This window comes from Lygodium microphyllum, chromosome 2 (assembly GCF_053477565.2).
Source record: "Lygodium microphyllum isolate KBCC chromosome 2, Lygodium_microphyllum_v1.1.10, whole genome shotgun sequence".
Classification (NCBI taxonomy): Eukaryota; Viridiplantae; Streptophyta; class Polypodiopsida; order Schizaeales; family Lygodiaceae; genus Lygodium; species Lygodium microphyllum.
Genome location: NC_141136.1, coordinates 2,570,225 through 2,593,910, shown reverse-complemented (window position 1 = coordinate 2,593,910; position 23,686 = coordinate 2,570,225). Strand labels below are relative to the sequence as shown.

The following is a 23,686-nucleotide window of genomic DNA, read 5'->3' as shown; positions in this document are numbered from 1 at the left end:
AAGCTCAAGACTCACATACTTCTAGGATTTCTAAATCCTCCTTCCCCGTCCAATGGGCATCCGACTATACTAGTCATGATTTGGTACACCTTACCTTGGATTTCCACATATCATGGTTGAGATAGGATGTGAGCTTTATTTGATACATATAATATGAACATCAAGCAGCACAAAGTGAAGCAAAAGTGAGCACTTGTGTTCTTGTTTCTTTCTTGAATAAAGCCTAAATAATAGTGAATAATGAGTAGCCATTAGCATAATTTTATTTTAAAGAGTGTGTGGAAAATACTTTTCTTCAAAAAAGGGAGGAAAAAGATAAGTAAGAAGTGATCTTTAGTCTCATGTGTAAAAATATTTAAATGTCATCATTTGCAATCTTACATTGAAATGCATCTTTTGAAATCCTCATGTAACAAATTATGCTTCTTCACATTTCTCTTCTTTTTTGTGAATAAGCTTATATCAAATGAAAGTATTTACATCAGGCCTTCTGATTAGCCTTAGAAAATCTTATCAAGCACAAGTGAAACCAAAAGGCCACCAAAACACATCACACAAATATCATGTGGCCAGATTAACAAGAGTGGAGCGAACAATATGTAGTCAAGGGGTAGCCACACCAAGGAGGACTAGGGCCACCCAAACCATGGAAGAGATATGCCACAATAGTAGTGCCAAATGTGTGCCAACCCATCATACTCATCAAGTGTGCCAAATGTGCCAACCCATCATACTCATCAAGCCCTTTTCATTGAGTAGTTATAATGCATTGGACATTTTTGTCAATGCCATTGAATTGTTTAAAAAAAAACTGAGTTAATATCCACAAATATCCTTAGTGCAAATGATTGTAATATGGCGGTCATAATTTAAGGAGGTTTGTGTAGCATAGGTAGCAGTTTTATGACTTTAAAAAATCCACTATACGTTATATTCCTTGTTGTGAGGTTTTTGCAGTAGATAGAGAAGTAGATTGGCCATAGATATAATGGAGTATAAGCTAGATGCTTACTTACATTTGATGTGGGTGTGGGCTCGAGAGCTTTATATATGGGCTTACCCTAAATGGGTTGCTTGTGTCCCTAGACTACTACCTTAATGTTAATTTTACAATACTTGACTAATTAGAATAGATTTGTCATGTAACTTCTTATTTGATTGGCACAAGGTGGGGATGGCTTATTCATTTGTCTTTTAATAATGTACTATTTTTGAATTTCCAATATGATTGATTTAGCTTTATTAAAGTTAGAGTTATCCTTGCATTGGCCAATTGTTATTTTCCTCATTTCTTTAGCAAGGAAAATTACCATTGAAAAGGCGTGACAAGTTGCAAAAATAATCACAGTGAGGCTGGAAGGCTGGAATCCGCTGGATAGAGGGTTCGAGCTCGTGGACTGGTCACGGGAGTCGGGACCGTGGCCCGTGGGTTTTGTGGCAGCCCCATCCATGTCAGAACTTATTAGAAGTATTGATAAGCTCGTGGACCTTAGGCCAGCAGGGCACAAAATGCCTCGTGGCCCGTGGGTTCGATCCCAGTTTCTAAAGTTCCAAGTTCCGCGGACAACTGTTTGAACGAACATGCCTCTGCCACATCAGCCTCATGCGCCTTGACTAGAAAAAGGAAACGACGGATGGAACGTTCGACGGATGATGATCTCCAAGCTCGGAGCAGCCATCGTCTGCCCCCCGCGCCTCCCCGGCCTCGGGTTCCTCATTAGTCAGTTTCGTCTTTGCGTCTGTTCCATCCAAGCTCTACGATTGGCTAAAAGCCTTCTCCACAGTCTCCTATGCCATGAACTCAATCTTGACAGCATTTGCGGCGTCCTATCCTTTTCTCCGTGCGTGCCTCACTTGAGTACCATTATCAGTACATCACTTGAGAGAGAGAGAGAGAGAGAGAGAGAGATAGAGAGAGATGCATATTTTGATGGAGTTTGCTGTCATGGAATAAGCTGGACCTAATTCGGCTCTTTCTGCGGCTCGTGAAAATCATGATAGGTCAAATCTCGACAAGATCGTCTTGTTTTTCAGAACGGCATAACTTGGCTGCGTCTTGGCTCATCAAGCAGAGTCCAGTGTTTAAGATCGCTTCTCTCCAGACGAAGAAGCTCCGCACCATTTCTATTTTCGTTGGCCAAAATTCGAGGCTTTCCACCAGCCTGCACAGCTACCCTCCCAAGTTTGTTGCAAAATCAGTTCCTTGTAGGCCCGTCTGTAGTGGCACTCGTGGATTGACAGGCAACAGAGGCTTCAATTGTAGGTTGAACACTGCTGTTTCGGGCTTCGTTTGGAATCTGCACATGAATATCTGTAGGGAAATCCGACATGCAGAGCATCATGGTACATCAGCAGGTGGAAAGAGCCATGCGGCCATAGAGGCAAGTTATAATACCAACTCATCTGACGGGGATAGAAACGTGGATGAAACCGTCAAGGCAGCAATCCCAGGTTGGCCTTCGATTTGAGCAGTCGTTCTTCAAGCTTTCCTTATCTGCAATGGCCAATCCGGGCATTTATCAGGTCTTTGCTAACTAAAGTCTGTATACAGGCAATTGAAACATTGCAATGGTGAAAGATGGATTGATTCGTATGGATTGCTAACTAATTCCGAGCAGATTATATAGTCAGTTTCTATTACATTGAAAGATTTCCATGCAGTTCGCTTCACCTGATTCCAGAGTCAGATTGTTGTGTGGATTCAGTTATCTTTGTAGGCTGAAATGAATTAAATTTCCCAATAGTTTGGGCATCGTTAGTGTCTTTTCTCCAGTTGTGATATGATCAACAATGGCTTTTCTCCAAGTGTTCTGGAGGCCCCAGGAGAATGAGGGAAGAACTACAGTTGAGGATTGTCAATTCAGCAGGAACATTGCAATGAACAGGCTCTGCTTTTTTGGCAGGAAGGTTCGTGTGAGCTCATTTGATGGTGTGACTTGTGCTGCACATGGCCCAGTGTCCTGTAAGGGATAAATAATGGATCTCCGAAGCTTGGGCCATGTAATAGCGAATTGGGATTGGGTCCCATGTGAACATAGATTGGCACCAAACCTTCCAAATATGCTATCTGATAAGGCTGTAAAAATCTCTCAAACTTATTTCTGGAACTCCATGGGTGTCTAGGACTTGCCTCCTAGGGAGAGCTCCCAAACCAACCATAGTACAAGAGTTCCCTTGACGACGAAGACAATATCTTGCTTGTGGGCTTATAAAGAAGGTGCTTCAAATTGAAAACGGCCTTTAAGAATCGCAATGGTAGTGAACCACAAATGGTAGTTGTTTTCACTCCATACATGCTATTGGCTCATGTTTTACGGCTTAAAGTTTGCAATTTTTGTAGTGAAGAAGAAATGAATGGTGGTCTTTAAACTTGGGGTGCTTGAATAAGAGAGAAAGAGGCCCCAAACAGCCAAACCAACTTTCTAAATGTGTAATCTACAACTCTTTAATCAAAATTCAAATTTGATTAAGGACTAATTAATGCTTGGGTGATCAATTATAAGTGAGTTACTCACTGGACCAAGCTTAAGTACTAGGTGAAACTAGTCTTCATTCTCAGAGAGGGTGGTAATGACCTGATTAATCAATAATTACGAGAAGCATAAAATTCACATGAACTAAATATGCAAATGTTATGATTTAATCTTGGACAATGGACAACTTGTTGGCTCCACAACTGGTACCCCTTGCAGTATTTCTTTATCTTGAATTATAATATGATGGAATACAATGAGATTCCTTGAATCTCCTTTGCTCTCCAATTGCCTTTTGCTATAATAAATAATTAGCAAGTCTTCAAACCAATTTGCCCTTGGTTTACTTGGAGATCGGTCTTCAATTGTGCTTCTTGGATAACAAGTTTAGTCCCAAATTTTGTTGGTTGAATGATCACTTGAATCTCTTGAAATTGCCTCAATTTAAGTGACTGAAATTCAAGTCTCTAGGCCTTCAATTTTTGAGTACGCTTTTTGAGGTGGTTTTCAAACCCTAATTTTTGTGTCTATAGGAGTCATTAGTCGAAATCTCCACATTTAATGGCAATTTTTGCAAGAAATTGTTGAGAAAGGATGTGAATAAGTTGGAGGATGAGAAAGGATGTTGAAGAGAGAATATCTAAACTTCCATTATACGAGAAAATGGAAGAAATCGATTGCTACTTTGTCTAGATAGTCAATAAGCTATCTTCTTTGATGGAACATCCTAAATATGATGTTGCTTGGTTGAAACAACTCTCAAACTATTGCCATCTACTACTGTAGTCTCTTTTGGGTATGTCACTAGCTCTTAAAGGGTCTTCTGCTAGGGCTGGAAATGGTCTGTCAATTGTTACTGTAGCAATGGCAGCCTTCTCTCTCTCTCTTATAGCTTTCTCTAGGTTGGAATATTTCTCTCTCTCTCTCTCTCTCTCTCTCTCTCTCTCTCTCTCTCTTCCCCCAAGGCTTTAAAATGTTTTTTTCACTTGCATTGGCAAGTTTTGCCAAGTGGCAGCTTTTCAAAACAATTTCAGCATTATCCAGTTGTATTATATTGATTTTCAGAATATTAATTTTGAAAATTGATCTAATAATTATTCATGGCTTAGAAAAATAATCTAACTGGCAAACAATTAAACTGGCTAGGCCAATTTATCACCCAAGTAATCCTGAGCAGTCCTTAGCTTGGACTGGTATTAATTAATGCCAATTCCCTAGTGTCACCATTGTACTGGTGGCTAATCAAGTTTTGATAGCGAGTGTTACCTAGTATTTGTCAGGCATAACTTATTATAATTTTTGCCTTTGGTAGCAACTGATTTGCACATTTGATTAACTTTTATTAAATACTAAGCAAAGCATTAAAATTTTACGTCCTCGTGGTGACAGACCACCTCTTGAAATCCCTACAATTGTCCTCGATTGCATTGTAATATACCAAAGCAAAGTATATTGCACTTGTGAGAGAGGATAGGATCGAAGCTCAGCACAGAAAACCAACAGACAATGTGAGAGTGAAGCACGACACCCAATCCAATAGCTGAAAGAGTGTAAGCTGAAAGTACAAGGTATAACCCTTAAACCTTAGGGTTGTAAGGGGTGTTCACACCCAATACGGTAAGTGCCCATAAGTGTGTGTCATAAGCACATATGAAATAATACCATAAGTTTGGGATAAAAAACCTCTCCTATCGAGAGTAAAAAGTGTCCCAGTGTCCTACTAATCACCGACACTCCTATGTGAGCATAGGCGTAAGGGAGGCATGAGTGAAATACCCGACAAACCCCCCTGGAGTGAAGAGTGATTAAGAGTACAAGGATCATCCGCTACCAAAGGAGATCAACTTTAAAGCATTGCAAAATGCTTCAAATTTTTCACGAGGAAGAGCTTTGGTGAAGATGTCTGCCACATTACTGGTGGTAGGACAATAGACAAGGCCAATATCACCTGCATGTAGCCTCTCTCTGAGAAAGTGATAATATATCTCAATGTGTTTCGTGTGTGCATGAAACACTGGGTTCCATGCCACTGCAATGGCACTCTAACTATCAGTGAACAAAGGAGTAGGCTCAGTAGTAGATATATCCAGATCAGCTAGCAAGCGTCTAATTCATACGCATTTAACTGTGGTAGTGAAAGCTACCTTGTATTTAGCTTCACATGATGATGTGGCAATAGTGGATTGTTTCTTGCTAAGCCAAGATATGCAAGACGAGCCAAGAAAGAAACAATTGCCACTAGTGGAGTGACGTGAATCATAATCACTAGCCTGATCAGAATCATTGTAAGCATGCAACTTCAGTGGTCCCCCTTGGCATAAAGCAATCCAAGAGATCTAATACCTTGCAAGTAACGGAAGACATGCTTAACAGCTTGCCAATGTGATATGTGTGGTTGATGCATATATTTGCTCAGGGCTGAAATTGCAAATTGTATGTCTGGCCTAGTGTTGCATAAGTAAATAAGACATCCAACTGCTGGAGCATATGTGTGTATATCAAACAAATCACTGTCATCATGTAATGACAGCTTAAGTCCGGGTTCCATTGGTGTATAGACTAGCTTGCAATCCTGTAAGTCAAACTTCTCAAGAAGTTTACCAATGTATCTTGACTGTGATAACCCAATACCTCTAGCATCATGTATGAACTGAATGCCCAAGTAATAATGCAAAGACCCTAAGTCTGACATGTCAAAAGTGTGCTGCAAATATTATTTAAATGCTGAAATCTGATCAGCATGTGTCCCTGTAAGCAAGAGATCATCAACATAAAGACAAATGATCAACATGGATCCCCCCTCTTTACATACGTAAAGGGTAGACTCAGATGAGCTGTTTATGAATCCTTGGCTAAGCAAGAAAGCATTTATCTTTGCATACCAAGCTCTAGGAGCTTGTTTCAAACCATACAAAGCTTTTTTCAGCTTGCAGACCAAGTGTTCCAGACCCTCAACTGGAAAACCAATGGGCTGCTGTACATATACTTCCTCATGAAGTTTCCCATGTAAAAATGTATTTTTAATATCCAACTGATGCACAGTCCATCCATAATGAGCAGCCAAAACAACCGTAGACCTGATGGTCGTCATGTGGAAAGTAGGAGCAAATGTCTCGTCATAGTCAATGCCTTTCTTTTGTGCATAGCCTTTAGCTACAAGCCTTGCCTTGTATTTGTCAATGGATCCATCTACATTCCTTTTTAGCTTATAGACCCATTTTGTTTCAATGGCTTTCTTCCCAAATGGCAAAGACCCCAAATCCCACGTTTGATTCTTAGTGATAGAATTCAATTCAGCTTTCATTGCTACCATCCAATGCACACTCTGTTGTGCATCCTCAAAACATTCAGGCTCCTCATCATCAAGGGTGCTTGTTGCCATAATGAACTCCATGGTATGTGCAGTATCATGCATACGAGCTTGCCTTCTAGTATGACCAACGATGGGTGCATTCGGATGACTATGTTTCATAGTCTGTAAATACCACCTAGGCATTTGTCTTGCCTCCTGACTGTGCATAAGCTCTTACTAAATTTCAGTTTCAGCACTTTGCTGAATATTCAGATCAGCCAATGGCTGATTTTCTGCATTTTCCAAAGGAGCAACTGGCTGAACATTGAGTTCACTTGCTGAAACTCTAGCTGAATCACCAAATGTAATGGGCAACAGCCCTTCAAATACATCACAGGAAGCCTGATATGTGTCTAAACCAGCCAGGGACAATTCTGATTTTTCATTAAATAGTACATCCCTACTGACAAACACCTTTTTAGAAATAGAATCATAGAGTCTGTAGCCTTTGCTCTCATTGCTATATCCCACAAAAATGCATTTAACAGCCTTGTTATCCAACTTTTTTCTAAGTACCTTTGGAATATGTGCATATGCAAGGCACCCAAAGGTACGAAAGTGTCCAACAGAAGGTTTCCGGCTGTTCCAAGCCTCAAAAGGTGTAATTTTCTTCAAAGCTTTGGTGGGGCATCTGTTCAAAACATGGCAAGCACACATGACGGCTTCCATCCAAAAACTGTGAGGCAAGCTCTTTGTCTTTAGCATACATCTGGCCATCTGCATGAGTGAACGATTCTCTCTCTGCAACCCCATTCTGCTGTGGAGTATAAGCAGTAGTATAGTGATGGACAATGCCCTTTTGCTTCAAAAAGGAATTCAACATAGAGGACATATATTCCCCCCCTGAGTCCGAATGGAGAGTCTTAATTTTACAACTTAACTGGTTTTCAATAAGTGCAATAAAAGCCAATAATGCATCATATACTTCTGACTTTTTGACCAAAGAGTAGGCCCAACAGCACTTGAATTTTCCAAAAGGCATCATAGTCAAAACTACATTGGCCAATGCTGTTTAAGCATACATAAGCCAAATACTTGCTGAAAATTTTCAGCCAGCATAAATAAAATCTAAGACTCATAAATAGTCCAAAACTTTTGCCAAGAATCCATAGAATGCATCTCTCAATAGTATATCTCAACCGTTCCGGCCAAACAACCATCAGAAAGCATATATTAAGCATAATCCATGGCTGAACTATCAATGGCATTTATAAAACACATGGCTGTCCATAAAACCAATTGAATACCACTGACAATTGATCATTATCCATTGAAAACCAGCATTTGATAATCAATCTTTGATGATCGTACATTGATGCAAATCGATGCAAATGTATAGTTTTAAAGTAGTAGGTCAAAACCATACCATATGCATACCAATTGCAGTGACTAGTACACTAAATAGTGACCTCATTGCAGACATATTGTTGGCATAGTACCCTAGACACATGCTGAATACATTTGAGATCCACTATATATGAGAGTTGTCCATCATTGGAGGAGTGAAAGTGCTACTTCCCCGTTGAGTATCAGGCAATGCCCTGGGCCCTTGCTTTGTTGAACTTGATTGAGCTTGATCCTTGGCTCTAATTGAAAAGCCTTGAGATAAAGTTGCAACAATTGAGGATGGTCTACTAAGTCATCCTTTTCCATCTGTTTAGCATCCATCAGTGAATAATTTTGAAACTTTACCAAATATCTTTACCTCGAAATTTCTTTCTTTATGTGCCAAAATTTGCTTGGTTACCAATATTCCATCCAACTCCTCAACCTTTGATTGAATTTCGATAAATATATCCTTAGGCATATCAGCACGAAAAGGTCTCAACAAATTGATCCTCTTCAACACTTGGAAGGGCCCATAATATCTCATACTTAGCTTTGGATACAACCTCTCTCTATCTTTCATCTTTTTCAACCTTGCCTTTTCAAAATGTAGTAAACTATAGTTGCCCTTTGCAAACTGCAAAGTACGTATGGTGATCAACTGCCTTTTTTTGTTTCTCTTGAGACCTCTAAAGAGCATACTTAAGCTTTGCATTCGCTGCATCCATGTTTTGTACATTTTGATCAACCTCAAAGATCTTATCCTTTGTGTGTAAAATAGGGGCTGTGTTCTTGCCACCTTCCATGACCTCAAATGGGGCTTTGCTAGTGGAACTATGCATTGTATTATTGTATACAAACTCTACCAAAGGCAAATATTGCTCCATTGTGACTTATACTTAGATATATAGCATGTTAACAGATCAAGCACCGTAGAATTTTCCTATTCTAATTGACCATCTATTTGCGGATGGAAGTGTGAGAGTGCGCAACAGAAGAAGGAACTCGAACATAGAGGAAGAGAGAGACAATCTGCAAGAGAAAAAGAAAAGAAACTTGCACCGAACAAGGAACAAATGCTAAATACAAAATGATTGATCAGTCCCTGCACGCAACCCATAGCGTTAGTGAGGGCACCGGATTAGGCTGATGATGATGTTAATACCGAAGTCGGAGAAAGATGATGGAGTCGGAGTGTGCACTTGCCAAGGAAGGAGGAAAGATGATAATGTGATTGACTACCAAGTGGAAAATGGCTATAAATAGCAAAAAATCCCAAAAGCTAGCCAACCTGAAATTTGGGGCCAAAAATATATCCAACCAGCATTTAATGTTGGTAAAAATGCTAGAAATGCTCAAAAAAATCTTGGAAAGGGTGGACAATGTACGGTAGGTGAGGCAGGCTGAAGAATGCAAAAACTACTCGAGAAATGCACATAAAATCCCGATTGGAGGAGAAAATGCACTGAAATGCAATAAACTGAGTGCTCTAGAATGAGCTACCTCTTCCATCAAAACAAGTGATAGACAGGTTAGAGCTCCTAAAGTCCTTGTTTATCTCAGACTGAGGCTCATAGGCAAGAGATGACAAGGCATGACAAACATGACTGCTAACACTCCCTCTCAGATCTTGGATGTGGCGAAAGACGAAGGAAGAAATGGATCCTAGGGTGGCAAGAGGAATGCCAATGTTGATGAAGTCCATCGATGAAGATTTCCGATGAAGAAGCTCCTCACGATCCTGGGAAGCCCCCTCTAAAATACTAGGGGCCGGGAAATCCACAGCCGCATCATCGAGATCGTGATAGCTTGTTGGCCCCAAAATTGGCGCCCCTTGTGATATTTCTTTACCTTGAATTACAATATGGATGGAATACAATGAGATTCCTTGAATCTCCTTCTCTCTCAAATTTCCTCTTGCTGTCATAAATGACCAACAAGCCTTCAAACCAATTTTCCCCTTGATTTTGGCCTACAATTGTGCTTCTTGGGTGACAAATTCAGCCCCAAATATTTGCTAGCTGAATGATCACTTGAATCTCTTGAAATTGCCCCAATTTCAGTGGCTAAAATTCTAGTCTCTAGGCCTCCAATTTCTGAGTACGCTTCCTGAGATGGTTGTCAAACCCTAATTTCTATTGTAAATTAGGGTTTATAGCAAAGATTAGTCAAAATCTCCATCTCCAATGGCTGATTTTACTGAAAATTGTTGAGCAAGGATGAGAATAGGCTAGAGGATGAGAAAGAATACTGAAGAGAGAGAAAATTCAGACTTCTATCGTGAGAAAAGGAAAGAAATCAATTGTTGCCTTATTTAGATAACCATTAAAGTTATCTCCATTGACGGAACACTCGGAATATGATATTGCTTGGCTTTCCGACTTCTGGTGTTATCTTTTGTCATCGGCTTGATTTGATGCTCTCACTGATGCCTTGGGCTACAGTAAAAGGCTGTACAGCAGGTGCCAAATGTAGACAACAATGGTGGATAGCTTCAATTTGTTGAAGATGAGGTGGTAGCTATCAACTCAGTACATAGAGTGAAGAGTAGAGAGAGAGTGAGAGTGTAGACACAACTCAACACACGATTCAATTCAAGTGTGTAAGTGAAAATACAAAGTACAACCCTTAGACCTTAGGGTTATGTAAATGCCTTAAGGTGCGTTTACACCTGAAAGTGTATAAAGTGCGGTAAGTGACCAAATTGTGTAACATAAACACACAAATAGAGAATAATGTGACTGGGGAAAAAAACCTCTCTTACGAAGAGTAAAAAGTGCCCCAATATCATACTGCAGATCACCGACACTCCTGTGTAAGTGTAGGTGTGAGTCAAACCCAACTTTCCATCTACTTGTAAGGGGGCATACTTGCTTAACTGGAGGTAGCTATGTTGGGTATCCCCTTCCACCCCTCTAGATCTCTACCCTCGGCCACTCAAATGTAGGTATATCCATTCACTACTTTTGATGCAACTATCCACTCAAATGTAGGTATATCCATTCACTACTTATGATGCAACTATCCACACTACTTGGACTACTCGGTCTCAGAGGGATATTCATTCCATGCTTATGGTGCTCTATCTTGTTGGAAAGTATTTCAATTCATGTTCCATGTGAACACACTTAAATATTTCATGGTATGCATTTCCTGTGTGTTCCCTGTGAATGCACTTTTAACTTTTACTTTTACTATTCACTATTTATCTTTGTAAAAGTAGATAATTCTTAGCAAGGTGAAAAGAGGGTACATAACTGGTCTTTATTTTCTCAGGAAAAAGCTCTAGACATTCTCTTTGTTGTGTACCAATTCAAGCCGAGGAGGGTACATGTGAGTAGGATCAAGATGATCCCAACAGCCATCCAACACTTGTTGAGACATTGGATTCCTCAAACTTGTTTGATAGATTCTGGAGGAGATTGGAGGATAGTTTTAGGCCCATGAAGATTTTCTCTTTTTATGGCTTATGGTATGCAAGGGTTTACTAGCAGGCAGTTGGTTGGGAATCGATAGAGGCCCAATTGCTTGTTCGAGGTGTGGGGTGGATGAGGAGACACCAAGACATTTTATTTGACATTGCCCCAACTTTCAGGATGTTTGGAGGAGAGCCCTCAGATTGGTATTGCATGGCAATCATGGTGAAATGATAGTGACCTAGGGGGCAATAGCATGGATCATGGATTAAGTTGGGGTTATGGGGACTTTATGGGAGCATATCCTATAAACTATCAAATCAAAAATGGATCACAATACCCTTCTTTGATAGAGTGGACAATGGACCATTGTCATGGATATGAGATTATCGATAGCACCATTGCTTGGTACATGTAAATGGCGAGATAGAGTGGACAATGGACCATTGTCATGGATATGAGATTATCGATAGCACCATTGATTGGTACATGTAAATGGTGAGATGCTCTGAGGCTCTAGACTACTTTGAGACTAATAATTTCTTTCATTTAGGATCCTCCTGCACAATTTGGTGTTACAGCCCATTTGAGTGGTTCTTTCATTAGCATTGTAATCTCATTTTTGCAGATAGCCAGGGAGATGTTGTATCCCCTTGATTTCATTATTGTACTCTTTGATATGGAATCTTGTACATTGGAATTTGCCTTGGTGATAATGTTCATTGAGGTGCTTTTGATAGAACTGCTCTTCTTGGAGAGAAAGGAACCTCTGATTCACAATGCTTGCATATCATTATCAACTGAATATCAACTCCAGGCACACTGAAATCTATGAGAATAGGGCAAAAGGACCAAAATGGCATATGAAAGTTGAAACCACTCCATCATGTGAAATTGTATGAGAGAGGGACACACCTTGAAAAACAAGACTTGGTAAGTTTCGATTATCTTCAGTATACAGCCTATTCTTTATATAAGTTCAAATTAGATTTGTTTGGTTAGTCCCCATCCTCACACCCTCAAGGTGCGCACTTTGATAGGAATTCACAAAAGCACACTATTTCTAACAACATTTGTCTTTTAATCTCATTCCAACTTTTCTCCCATTGTGAGTAATACTAAGTCATTTAATTTTTGACAATCTATAGCTTATGTTAACTTATTAAATATGCTTTGAAATTTGAAAGATGGCTTCTGTTAGGTATTGCATGCCCTCCAATGATGACAGTCGGTAAATCAACCAACATTGTATGGCAAGAGTGCATGGTGAAAAAAGAAGAGAGGCAAAAGCTTCTTGGACAAAGAGGTTGTGTCATTTGGATTACAGGTCTTAGTGGATCAGGTTTGGCAGTTTCATCACTTGTTTTTGCGTATGCTTAGGTACTAGATTTCTGAAGTCCACTGTTTAGTGTTGAGAAATACTTTGTTGGTTTCTTTCTAGGTAAAAGCACACTTGCATGCACACTAGATTACGCTCTTCTGAAAAGAGGAAATCTTAGCTATATTCTAGATGGTGACAACTTGCGACATGGCCTGAATAAGAATATTGGGTTTTCTGTAGAGGATCGTGCTGAGAACATAAGACGTATTGGTAAGGCACAGATAATAGGCCTTTTGCATTTCAGCCATTCATTTCAACTTCTGACATGAATACATTGTTAGGGGAAGCTGCAAAACTTTTTGTTGATGCTGGAATTATCTGTATTGCAAGTGTCATCTCCCCCTACAGGAAAGACAGAGATGCATGCCGTCAACTTTTACAAGAAGGAGAGTTTATTGAGGTTATTCCCATGACTTGGTTATGATTCTTCTCATTAATATCATGTATGCATAAATTTTTACTAAGAAAGTTCAAATATCTTGTGTGCTCACACACACACACACACACACACACACACACACACACACACACACACACACACACAGAGCCTCGTTGTGGCTAAAAATAAATGACTCTCAGCTTATCATGTCTCTTGTTGAAATGTAACAGACTCTGATGCTTACCTGGTCTCACATGCTTCATTTGCACTTCTTGTTGCCAATGGCTCAAGTCTATCACAATGCTTTGATAGGTCGCCTGACAATGATGACTCATTGAATGGCCTGGCTACGATAAATTTGGGCCAGCCCATTAAATGGGCCCACCAAACATGGGCAGTCGTTGCAAGGTCTGATGGCATGGGTATAGGGATACCACACACAGATGCTACACCAGAGAGAGATGAGGGAAATCTGCCTGTGACATGAGCAGCACATGACAGAGCTGAGGGATCAGTCCATATGCTACGCCCGTACTGTTTTGTCAGGGATGAATGACATACTATACTCACCAATCTTGACTGGGTGGAACTAGATATCTGTATATCATTCAACCACGTAGCTTGTTTTATCTTGTACATCACCTTAGCTTCTTTTCATAGTCTAGCACTGGCCATTTTTCAGCATGTCACATTTGGATGTCTAGTGATGACCAGCATTGTACATGACTTTGTCTCATAGGTTGATTTTGGCCAGAGAAGACATTAATATATCTTTCTTTCTTTATTTTTTCTTTCTCATATAGCAACAATAACATGGGGTTTCTCCAAGCAGCAGCAGCATGTGTTTTTCAGTTCATGGCAGGGACACCTCCTAAGACTCCTCACATGAGGGAGAGGAAGACAGAAAATTGAACTTGATGTAGAGTCATTCTAAATGCATAGCTGACTTGAATGCATAAAGTTATAGCAATGCATTCAACTTGATGTAGAGTCATTCTAAATGCATAGCTGACTGGAATGAATAAGACTCCTCACATGAGGGAGAGGAAGACAGGAAATTCAACTTGATGTAGAGCCATTCTAAATGCATAGCTGACTTGAATGCATAAAGTTGTAGCAATGCATTGTGCCACATTTGCAAAATGCAAGACAAGAATCTAGAGATTGTCCAAAGGCAAATGAAGACATGTATGGGTGAAATGTTTGGAACCATGCATGTTGATATGACAAATGCTCTCAAAATGTAAGAAAGAAATGGAAGAACAATTCTATCCACAATTTGTGTCATGGAACATGACATAGAGACGGTCTTGCATGAAAGGAATGTGGTCATTGCTTAGTTGTGAGAAAGATTTAGAGAAGAAGTCGTGGAATTCAAAAGGCAGTTGAAAACAACAAAGAAAGGTATCTTAGAAAGTCTTGTAATGGCAGAATACCAAGAGGGTCTGAGAGAATGCCAAAAATGTATAGAGTCATATGTACAAGAGGAGAGAAAGACAAGTGGTCCTTTTATGGCACACATTCCTTCAGTGCTACATATTTTAGATTTGTTGATTTTTATTGCATACATTGATGATTTGCATATTATTGGGATCAATGCTGTCCAAATTGTAGCATTACAGCATTATTCCCAGCAGCATTATGTTGGCGTTCTTTGTCCACCTTTGTTCAACTGCCCAATCAAGCTTCATCATTGATGATCCTTTTGTGAATCATTGGCCACATCTTTTAGATTTGCTCACATATTGATGATTTGCATATTATTGGGATCAATGCTGTCCAAATTGTAGCATTACAGCATTATTTCCAGCAGCCACCTACTGTCATTTATGTTGGCATTCTTTGTGTACCTCTGTTCAACTGCCCAATCAAGCTTTATCATTGAGGATCCTTTTGTGAATCATTGGCAAGCAATGAACACATACCTCAAGGACACCAATGATTTAAGCCTTTTCTTCAAGGCTGTTTCTTCACTTGTGCATGGATTCATGGATCGAGATTGGGTTCGTTATTTAGAAGATATTTTGACAGAACTTTTTATGAAGACTTTTCCTCCATTAGAGTTTCGAGCTATGTGGCTGTCTCTGCATGTGATACCTTTAAAAACATGATTTGTCATTTATTGTATTGTCATAGGTTGCTATATCTATTAGGATAAACATATGCAACCATGACCACATATATTATTGTCTAGGATTTTGTTATTATTCCTAGAACAGTCCACCCATTTCATGGAGGGGACTTTGTAGGGCATCTCATAGGCTATGTGTTGATGTCCTTTGATCCATGATCTGGGCTCCCTAGGCCTTTGAACTGCCATTAAATGCAGTTGTTGTCCCTAGTCTCCTAGACACTAAGTGACTGTAGGGTTAGGGTTTCAATTAAGGTTTCTTATGATGGCTAACCCATTTCGGGTGAGATTTTATTATAAAAAGAGACTTCGTTCTTATGGTGGCTAAGCCATTGCGGGTGAGATTTTATTATAAAAAGAGACTTTGTACTCCCTAGCACACAAGTATAACATTATTCATTGTGATCGCCTTGAGCATTGTACTCTCTCTTAGTCATTAATACATCACCTCTCATTTTGTGATTGATTTATTGTGCATTGATTAATTATTGCATTATCTTTCATTCTCTATCAATTAATTGTGCAATTACTTCACACCTAGGCCAACAAATTTGTGGACTTTGGCAAAGCATTTGATATAGTTGTACGAGATAGAGTACTATAAAGGTTGTAGGCACTTGGGATTCCATTTGGGGTATCTATGCACTATATGAGAGGGTGGTAGGTCGAGTCAAATGTCCAAGTTGACTCTCAAATGTGGTCTCCAGCACCATTGGCATGAAGCAGAGCTGTCTTCTCGCCCCTATACTCTCTGAGTTCTATACATTGGTGAGATAGAGGACTAGAGGTGGTGGTGATGGGGTGGACATAGCAAGTACATTGGTCTCTATTTTGTTTTATGCTGATGATATTGTCTTGGTCTTTGACTCAAAGGAGGGTGTTTAACAACATCTCCATGCACTACATGACTATCGAACATAGAGAGGATTGACCGTTAATCTTGCAAAACTAAGGTCTTAATTTTTCACACATAAGCCCTAGCACGGAGGAGGTTAGCCTTCATCTAGGAGGATGATGGGTGGAGGTAGTTGTCAGAGTGCAGCAATGTAGAAGCGTAGGACAAAGACTGAGAGAGAGTGACCACAGAGAGAAGAGAGAGATAGAAAAGGAGACAGTGAAACACAGAAAATCTGCAATGTAGTATGCTGTATAGGAGTGCAGAAATATACACGGGTGCAGAGAAAATATCTGCGTGTGTCTCCACCTTAAGGACCTCGATCTCTGTCAGCCCATGTGCCGTCAGTCATAGCAGGCTGTCTCTATCAGATCTCAAGATCAGAATGTGTCCAAGTGCTGGACCAATCTGCTATAAATAGCAATGGAAAAATGCCACGAAAATGACCAAAAAATAGGTCGGCTGCATAAAACAGTCCGATTGCTCTTGTCCCTGTTCGATTGTGCTGATGTGGCACCTGTCCGACTGTACTGCATGCTGATGTGGCTCCTCTGTGCTGTCCGTACTGCTGACGTGGCATTCTGTTGTCCAAGAAATGACTCTCTAACACCCCCTCTTAGAACCTAGACAGGTCAAAAGACTGAGGGATCTGGCATGTTGCTGAAGAAGAGCTTGGGGAAGTGCCTTCGTGAGCAAATCTGCAAGATTATCCTTCGTCTTGCAGTACTCCACATCAATAGTCCCATCTAAAAGCTTCTCCCGAATGAAGTGATACTGGATCTCAATGTGCTTCTTCTGGGCATGGAATACAGGATTCCGTACCAAGGCAATGCAACTCTCATTGTCGCACCCCAGAAGAGTAGGACGAGTTTGGGGGCAACCAAGCTCCTCCAACAATCTCTGAAGCCACACAACCTCACATGTGGTGGAAGAGGCGGCTTGATATTTCGCCTTAGTAGAAGAAAGGGCTACTATGGGCTGCTTCTTGCTACTCGAAGAGATAACACTTGTACCCAAGGTAAAACAATAGCTTGTAGTAGACCGCCGGCGGTCCACATCGCCAGCCCAATCCGAGTCGCTCCAACTTGCAAGAACAAGATATGAAGCATCTATACCTGTTGGATAAGAAATCCCTAAGTCAGAGGTCCCCCTCAAATATCGAAGAATCCTCAGGGCAGCCTGCCAATGCACTTGTGTGGGTTCACTCATGAACCCTACCAAAGGATCCACAACAAAACAAAGATCAACACGAGTGTTGAGTAGCCAAATGAAGGATCCAATCAATTGACGGTAGCGGGAAGCATCCGTCAAGGGAGAATCTGAGTGTGAAGTGGCCTTTCAGTTTGGATCCATAGGAGCAGAAATGGTCCGACAAGTCTCCATCTCAAAAGTCACAAAGAGCTCTTGAATATATCGCTGCCGAGAGATGAAAATCCTCATATGAGATTGATAAATCTCGTGACCCAAGAAGAAATGAAGAAGCCCCAAATCCGTCATCTCGAACGTTTGATGTAAAGCTGTCTTGGTAGCTTGGACCTTCTCTGCATGATCTCCTCTCAGAATCGAATAATCAACATACAACACAAACAATACATGACCAGGCTTGGAAGTGTGCACATAAAGCTGCGGATTGGCCTTGGAGCGCCGATAGCCCAACTTGGACTGAAGAAACGAGTTAATCTTCTCGTTCCATGCACGTGGTGTCTGCCTGAGGCCATACAAGGACTTTTTCAACTTGTAAACTTTTCCATTCGAGGATCCAAAGCCTGGAGGTTGCTCAACATAGATCTCCTCCTGCAAGTCACCATTGAGAAATGCGGACTTCACATCCAACTGATAGACAGGCCAGCTCCTATGGCCAGCCAAGGCAAGAACAGCTCGAATAGTTGCCATACGAGTAGTGGGGGAAAAAGTATAATGGAAATCAATGCTTGGGCGCTGAGCAAAACCTTTAGCAACAAGGTGAGCCTTGTGCTTGTCCAAAGAACCATCGCTAAGGTACTTGGTCTTGAAGACTCACTTAACGCCAATCACCTTCTTGTGAGAGGGACGAGGCACAAGGGACCAAGTACCATTCCTCTCAATAGCCTCCAACTTGGCTTCCATAGCTGTCTGCCAATGGTCAGATTGCAAAGCCTCCTTCACTGAAGTGGGCTTTCATAGCTATCCGCTAATGGTCAGACTGCAAAGCCTTCTTCACTGAACTCGGCTTCCATAGCCATCCGCCAATGGTCAGACTGCAAAGCCTCCTTCACTGAAGTGGGCCCTCGATCCTGCATAACACGGGTCATCAAACAATAGTTAGAGCAAACAAGCTTCATAGAATGTGTCTGATTCCTCCGTGATCTCCGCGGTCCATCTTGCGGTTCCACTCCTTAGGGACCCCTCGATCCCTGAATCTCGGAGTGTGTCATGGGCCCAACAAGGAGGAGACCCTCCTTGCTCACCATTTGTTGAAGACTCGGGAACATCCACTGGCGGAAGCTCCACTGGGGTGGCCGGTGGAAGGGAAGGCTCTGAATCAGAAGAAGAATCTCCATCAAGAGGCTCTTGCTCCAAAGAAAGTGTCTTGGGAGCCCAACTCTCCTCGGGATCTCCAAGGACAGGGTGCTTCTCACCCCCCTTTGTGGCCGGAACTTCCATGAACCGTACATCTCGGTTCGTGTAGACATCTCGCTTGATAGGATCAAATAGACGATAACCTTGGGATTGGGAGCTGTAGCCAACAAAAACCTGTTGTTGGGAAGCCGCCTCGAACTTGTCGCGTTGCGTCTTCGGGATGTGCACATAAGCGTTACACCTAAAGATCCTGAAGTAAGAGACATCTGGCTTAGTCCCAAAGTAAGCCTCAAAAGGTGTCATCCTATCAACGGCCGAAGTGGGAGATCGATTGAGGATGTGAACTGCAGTAGCCATGGTCTCGGCCCACAGAAACAGAGGTGTCTTTTGGTGCTCCATCATGGTGCGTGTCATCTCGATCACACTTCTGTTCTTCCGCTTCAAAATGCCATTCTCTTGAGGAGTGTTGATATTAGCAAACTCCTGGTGAATGCCCCTATCTGCACAAAAATGAGCAAACTCATTAGACATAAACTCACCACCCTTGTCGGAACGCAAGGTCTTCAGTCGTCGGCCAGATCGGTTTTCCTCTAAGAGAGGCCAATCCTTGAAGTGAGAGAAAGCCTCCGACTTCAATGTCAAGAAATAGGCCTAAGTCATCCTGCTGTAGTCATCTACGATCAATATGAAGTACGCTCCCCTTCAAGGACTCGGGCCACAAAGATCTGTAGATACAAGCTCCATAGGTGAAGTAGACCGCCTCGAAGCTTTGTTGGGAATCGCATTCCGATGCAGTTTTCCACGAATGCAGGAGACACATGATTGTTGGCTTACCACTATGTCTGGCAAACTGCAGACAAACGATCCTCACGACGCCTTCCGAAGGTACTCTTAGTTTAGGTGGCCAAATCGAGCATGCCATAGCTTGGACTGTGTCTGAGAGGTAAGAAGAAGAGAGGTAAGAGTTGTAGAAGACTTCAATTTGTAGATGCTATTCTCCTCATACCTTGCAGAGAGAACCTTCCTCGATCCACGATCAAGGACTCCAACAGTATCACTGTCAAACTCCACCAAGAGGCCAAGAGAACAAATCTTATGGGCTGAAAGAAAATGATACCCCAAGCTTGGTACATGCAACACCTCGGAAGTGTGGGTACCACCACGTCCATTTGGAATCAGCTGCATCTCACCCTGTGCAGCAATAGACACAGAAGAGATGTCTCCAATGAGAATCTGCCCACGCAAAGGTCACAAACGAGCAACACCAACAGGAGGAGTTGTGTCATGAGGCACCATTGTCTACGATCCACTCACGAGCCTGAGGAGCTGTCATCGCAGCATTAGAAGTCTTCGGTGTAGAGTCCTCAATGACTGCTAAGTGTAGAAAAGCAGCTAATGAGGGTGCAGCCACCGCTCCAGAATCCTTCGTGTCCTTCTTCTTGGTGTCCTTGTCTTTGTCGAGGCAATCCTTCTTCCAATGACCGGTCTTATCACAAATATGGCAAGTCGGTTCCTTCTCCTTGTCCTTCTTGGATTTGTTGTCCTCCTCCTTCTTCTTTTGGTCCTTCCCCTTCTTCTGAGAGGCTTGATCAACCAATGCCTCCGATTTGGGAGCATTCTGTCCCTTCAACTGTTCCTTTTGGTCCAAGACCATAGGAACCGACTCTTCCCACCGAAGAGTCGACTCCTGCCCTGATGTAATAAGAGTGGAATAAAAGGTACCGAATCGTGGCGGCAACTAGGACAATAAAGTGATCGCCATGTCTTTGGAGGAAATAGGCTTCCTCGCATTTTGAACCTGTATCTAAAGCTGCCAAAGCTTGTTGATGTGTTTCTGAAGTGAAGAAGACTTATTCACGGACAAGGTCTGCATTTGCACCTCCAAAATAACTCTCTTCATCAGGGTCATCCGGTTATATATCTGGTTGAGCTCCAGCCATATCTCGTGAGCCACCGTCAAGTGCTTGATGTGAGCTATCACGGCTGTAGTACAAGACAGAAAAAGAAAAGAACGAATCTTGGCATTCAGTTTGTCCCAATGAGACTAGGGCTTGGTCAACTCCTCACGAGCATTGGAAGAGAGTTTGGATTCATCTCTCACCGAGGGCTTATTAATCTTCTCCATCACAAGCTTTGCCAAATCATAAGACTCTAGAATGGCCAACATCATCACCCGCTAGATGCGGTAATTGTCACCATCAAGCTTCTGATCTGAGGGAAGAGCCGGTAGGATAGGCACCTTCTTGTCCATGATTGCCTGGAGCTCCAAATCAGTCTCTGTAGACATGTTCACTTGCAATGCCTTCCACAAATGCAAAATCAGCCCCCTCTGATTGTGTAAACATAGCCTGTTAGGGCTCGTTCCTCCACTTCCCGAAAAGGTAAAATCTGCAGTGGAAGGCCTAAAACACAGCCTTCCTCCCCTTCGAACAGCAATAACCCATAGCAAATTCACCATCTGGACTCCTTTCCTGCACGCCCACACTTGCTTCAGCCTTGTTCCGATGCGCAGCCCTCCCGCTCGCCGTCGAATGCTGAAAACACAGCCTTGTGTAGCGCTGAAATCTCCTCTTCAGGCAAGTTCTTCAATCAATCAGTCCGATTTCACCGCTCTGGTACCATGTCAGAGTGCAGCGATGCGGAAGCATAGGGCAAAGACTGAGAGAGAGTGAACATAGAGAGAAGAGAGAGAGAGAAAAGGAGACAGTGAAACGCACAAAATCTAAAGTGTAGTATGTTGTATAGGAGTGCATAAATATACACGGGTGCATAGAAAATATCTGCGTGTGTCTCTGCCTTAAGGACCTCGATCTCCATCAGCCCACGTGCCGTCAGTCACAGCAGGCTGTCTCTGTCAGATCTCAAGATCAGAATGTGTCCAAGTGCTAGACCAGTATGCTATAAATAGTAGTGGAAAAATGCCACGAAAATGACCAAAAAACAGGTCGGCTGCACAAAACAGTCTGACTGCTCCTGTCCCTGTCCGACTGTGCTGATGTGGCACCTGTCCGACTATACTGCCTGCTGATGTGGCTCCTCTGCGCTGTCCGTACTGCTGACGTGGCATTCTGCTGTCCAGGAAATGACTCTCTAACAATAGTGGATTGATAGATTTGTTTGGGAGTTACATCTACTACATCATTTGGAAGATTCATCATGTCACAAGTAGCTAGAGATCAATTCACAGGAGGGTATGCAACATTAGCTATGTTGGAGAGATAGGGCCATCAATACACTTCCATAAGCCCCACACATAGAGATGGTTATTTGATACATTGGTTGCACCGGCCATGTTGTATGGAGCACCTATTTGGGCCCCTAGTTTGGCTACATCTCTGTGTGCATGGATTGAGAGACCGCACATTATCATGGTCTCATGGATGATTTGCAACAACAAATCATTGCTACCACATGAGATCATTATAGCAGAGTTTGCAACACCTTTTATGATGATGGAGGTCCTTTTATAGATCATCAACTTTATACATAGAGTACGAGGTATGCATTTGGATAGGTTCCCTAAGAGAGCTTTCAAGGCTTCGAGATAGCTAACACAAGCAGGGCACAAGAGCTCATGGTATGCATAGATAGAGTAGTGGCCCATGGGATATGGGATTGACATGGACCACCTCCCTCCCTTCCAGTATAACTTTGACTCCCCCTCTATATACCTTCTCACATTGAGAGGAACTTGGTCATGTGATGGAATCTCTATTAGCTGCATATACAACATAGTGGATTTTGCCTCAGTAGCCCCTCCATTGGAGAATGTCATACTATAGAATAGATGGTTTTATCGAGACACCTGGGTACCTAGACATATACATGCCACATGAGATGCTAGTGGCCACGAGCTAGCGTGGGGTCTATTCTCGCTAGCTGGAGATTGAGATCGGGAGAGTAGCTCACATTGCTAGAGCCAAGAGGGGTTGTAGACTATGTTAGGAGAGTGAGGAGCACTAGATATGTATATGCCAGGCCTATAGGATAGTTCGGTCGAAATAACCTACACTATGAAGAGGGGACATCTCCCTTACGAGATCAGTGGCACTTATGTCAATTCCTCCTTGAGATTGAGAGGCTTTGCACGCCATTACTCTGGTGGAGCACCATATAGAGGGGGTAGATAATATAACTCGATAGTTTTTTTAAGATCGTGACCACACATACTACTACATAGAGAGTGGTGACACTCTAGAGAGCAGAGTTGATCATAGCTGTACACCAATGGAGAGTGAGGGATACTAGGGACAAACTACACGAGAGGGATGCTGGAGATCCGCGGCAGCATGAGCAACACTTGGGAGATTTGAGAGACTAGCCCATATGCTATCCGTAGATCATCTCATTAGGGATGTATGACATATTATACCCTCCGATCCCGATTGGATGGAACTAGCAGTACAAGTGGCCGTCCATTGCCCGTTTGACCTTCCTAGCAGCTAGGCGGCTTCTACAGAAGACTAGAAGATAGCATCCAGGACCCAACGATAGCATCCAAGTGGCCCCTATTTTGTACGTTTTGCGGCAAATGGAAATTTGTGTTTTACACGTGGTAGCTTTCTAGCTCAGGCGATTGCTTCTTGGTGTAGGTGACCCCCTTTTGGTGGTAGGCGATAACTTTTCCTTGTAGGTTTGAAGATGTCTTACTAGTTGTTATGGACCATCAGGACCATAATAGGAAATGCAGGAAATTAGCACTGCAGGGAACTTCCTGACACAGTTTACAGCCATTTCGTACATTTAATCTTCAGGAACAATATGCAAACACGAA

The 23,686-nt window shown here is 42.0% G+C and overlaps 1 protein-coding gene across 5 annotated transcripts in view; it reads left to right on the top strand.

The window, feature by feature from the left end:
* Positions 1-1,567: 1,567 nt before the first annotated feature.
* LOC148039418 (adenylyl-sulfate kinase 3-like) overlaps positions 1,568-23,686 on the top strand; it is a 73,760-nt gene continuing 51,641 nt past the window's right edge. The window contains exons 1-5 of one of the 5 annotated variants that reach the window (XM_087690494.1): positions 1,570-1,841; positions 2,002-2,451; positions 12,769-12,909; positions 13,009-13,158; positions 13,230-13,348. In XM_087690494.1, the coding sequence (XP_087546620.1) occupies positions 1,796-1,841; positions 2,002-2,451; positions 12,769-12,909; positions 13,009-13,158; positions 13,230-13,348 (906 nt within the window). In that variant the 5' untranslated portion in view covers positions 1,570-1,795. Of the gene's footprint in view, positions 1,842-2,001; positions 2,524-2,551; positions 3,273-12,384; positions 12,501-12,768; positions 12,910-13,008; positions 13,159-13,229; positions 13,349-23,686 lie in introns of those variants that run through there. The other 4 variants (XM_087690512.1, XM_087690518.1, XM_087690501.1 and 1 more) reach the window with 4 other exon arrangements.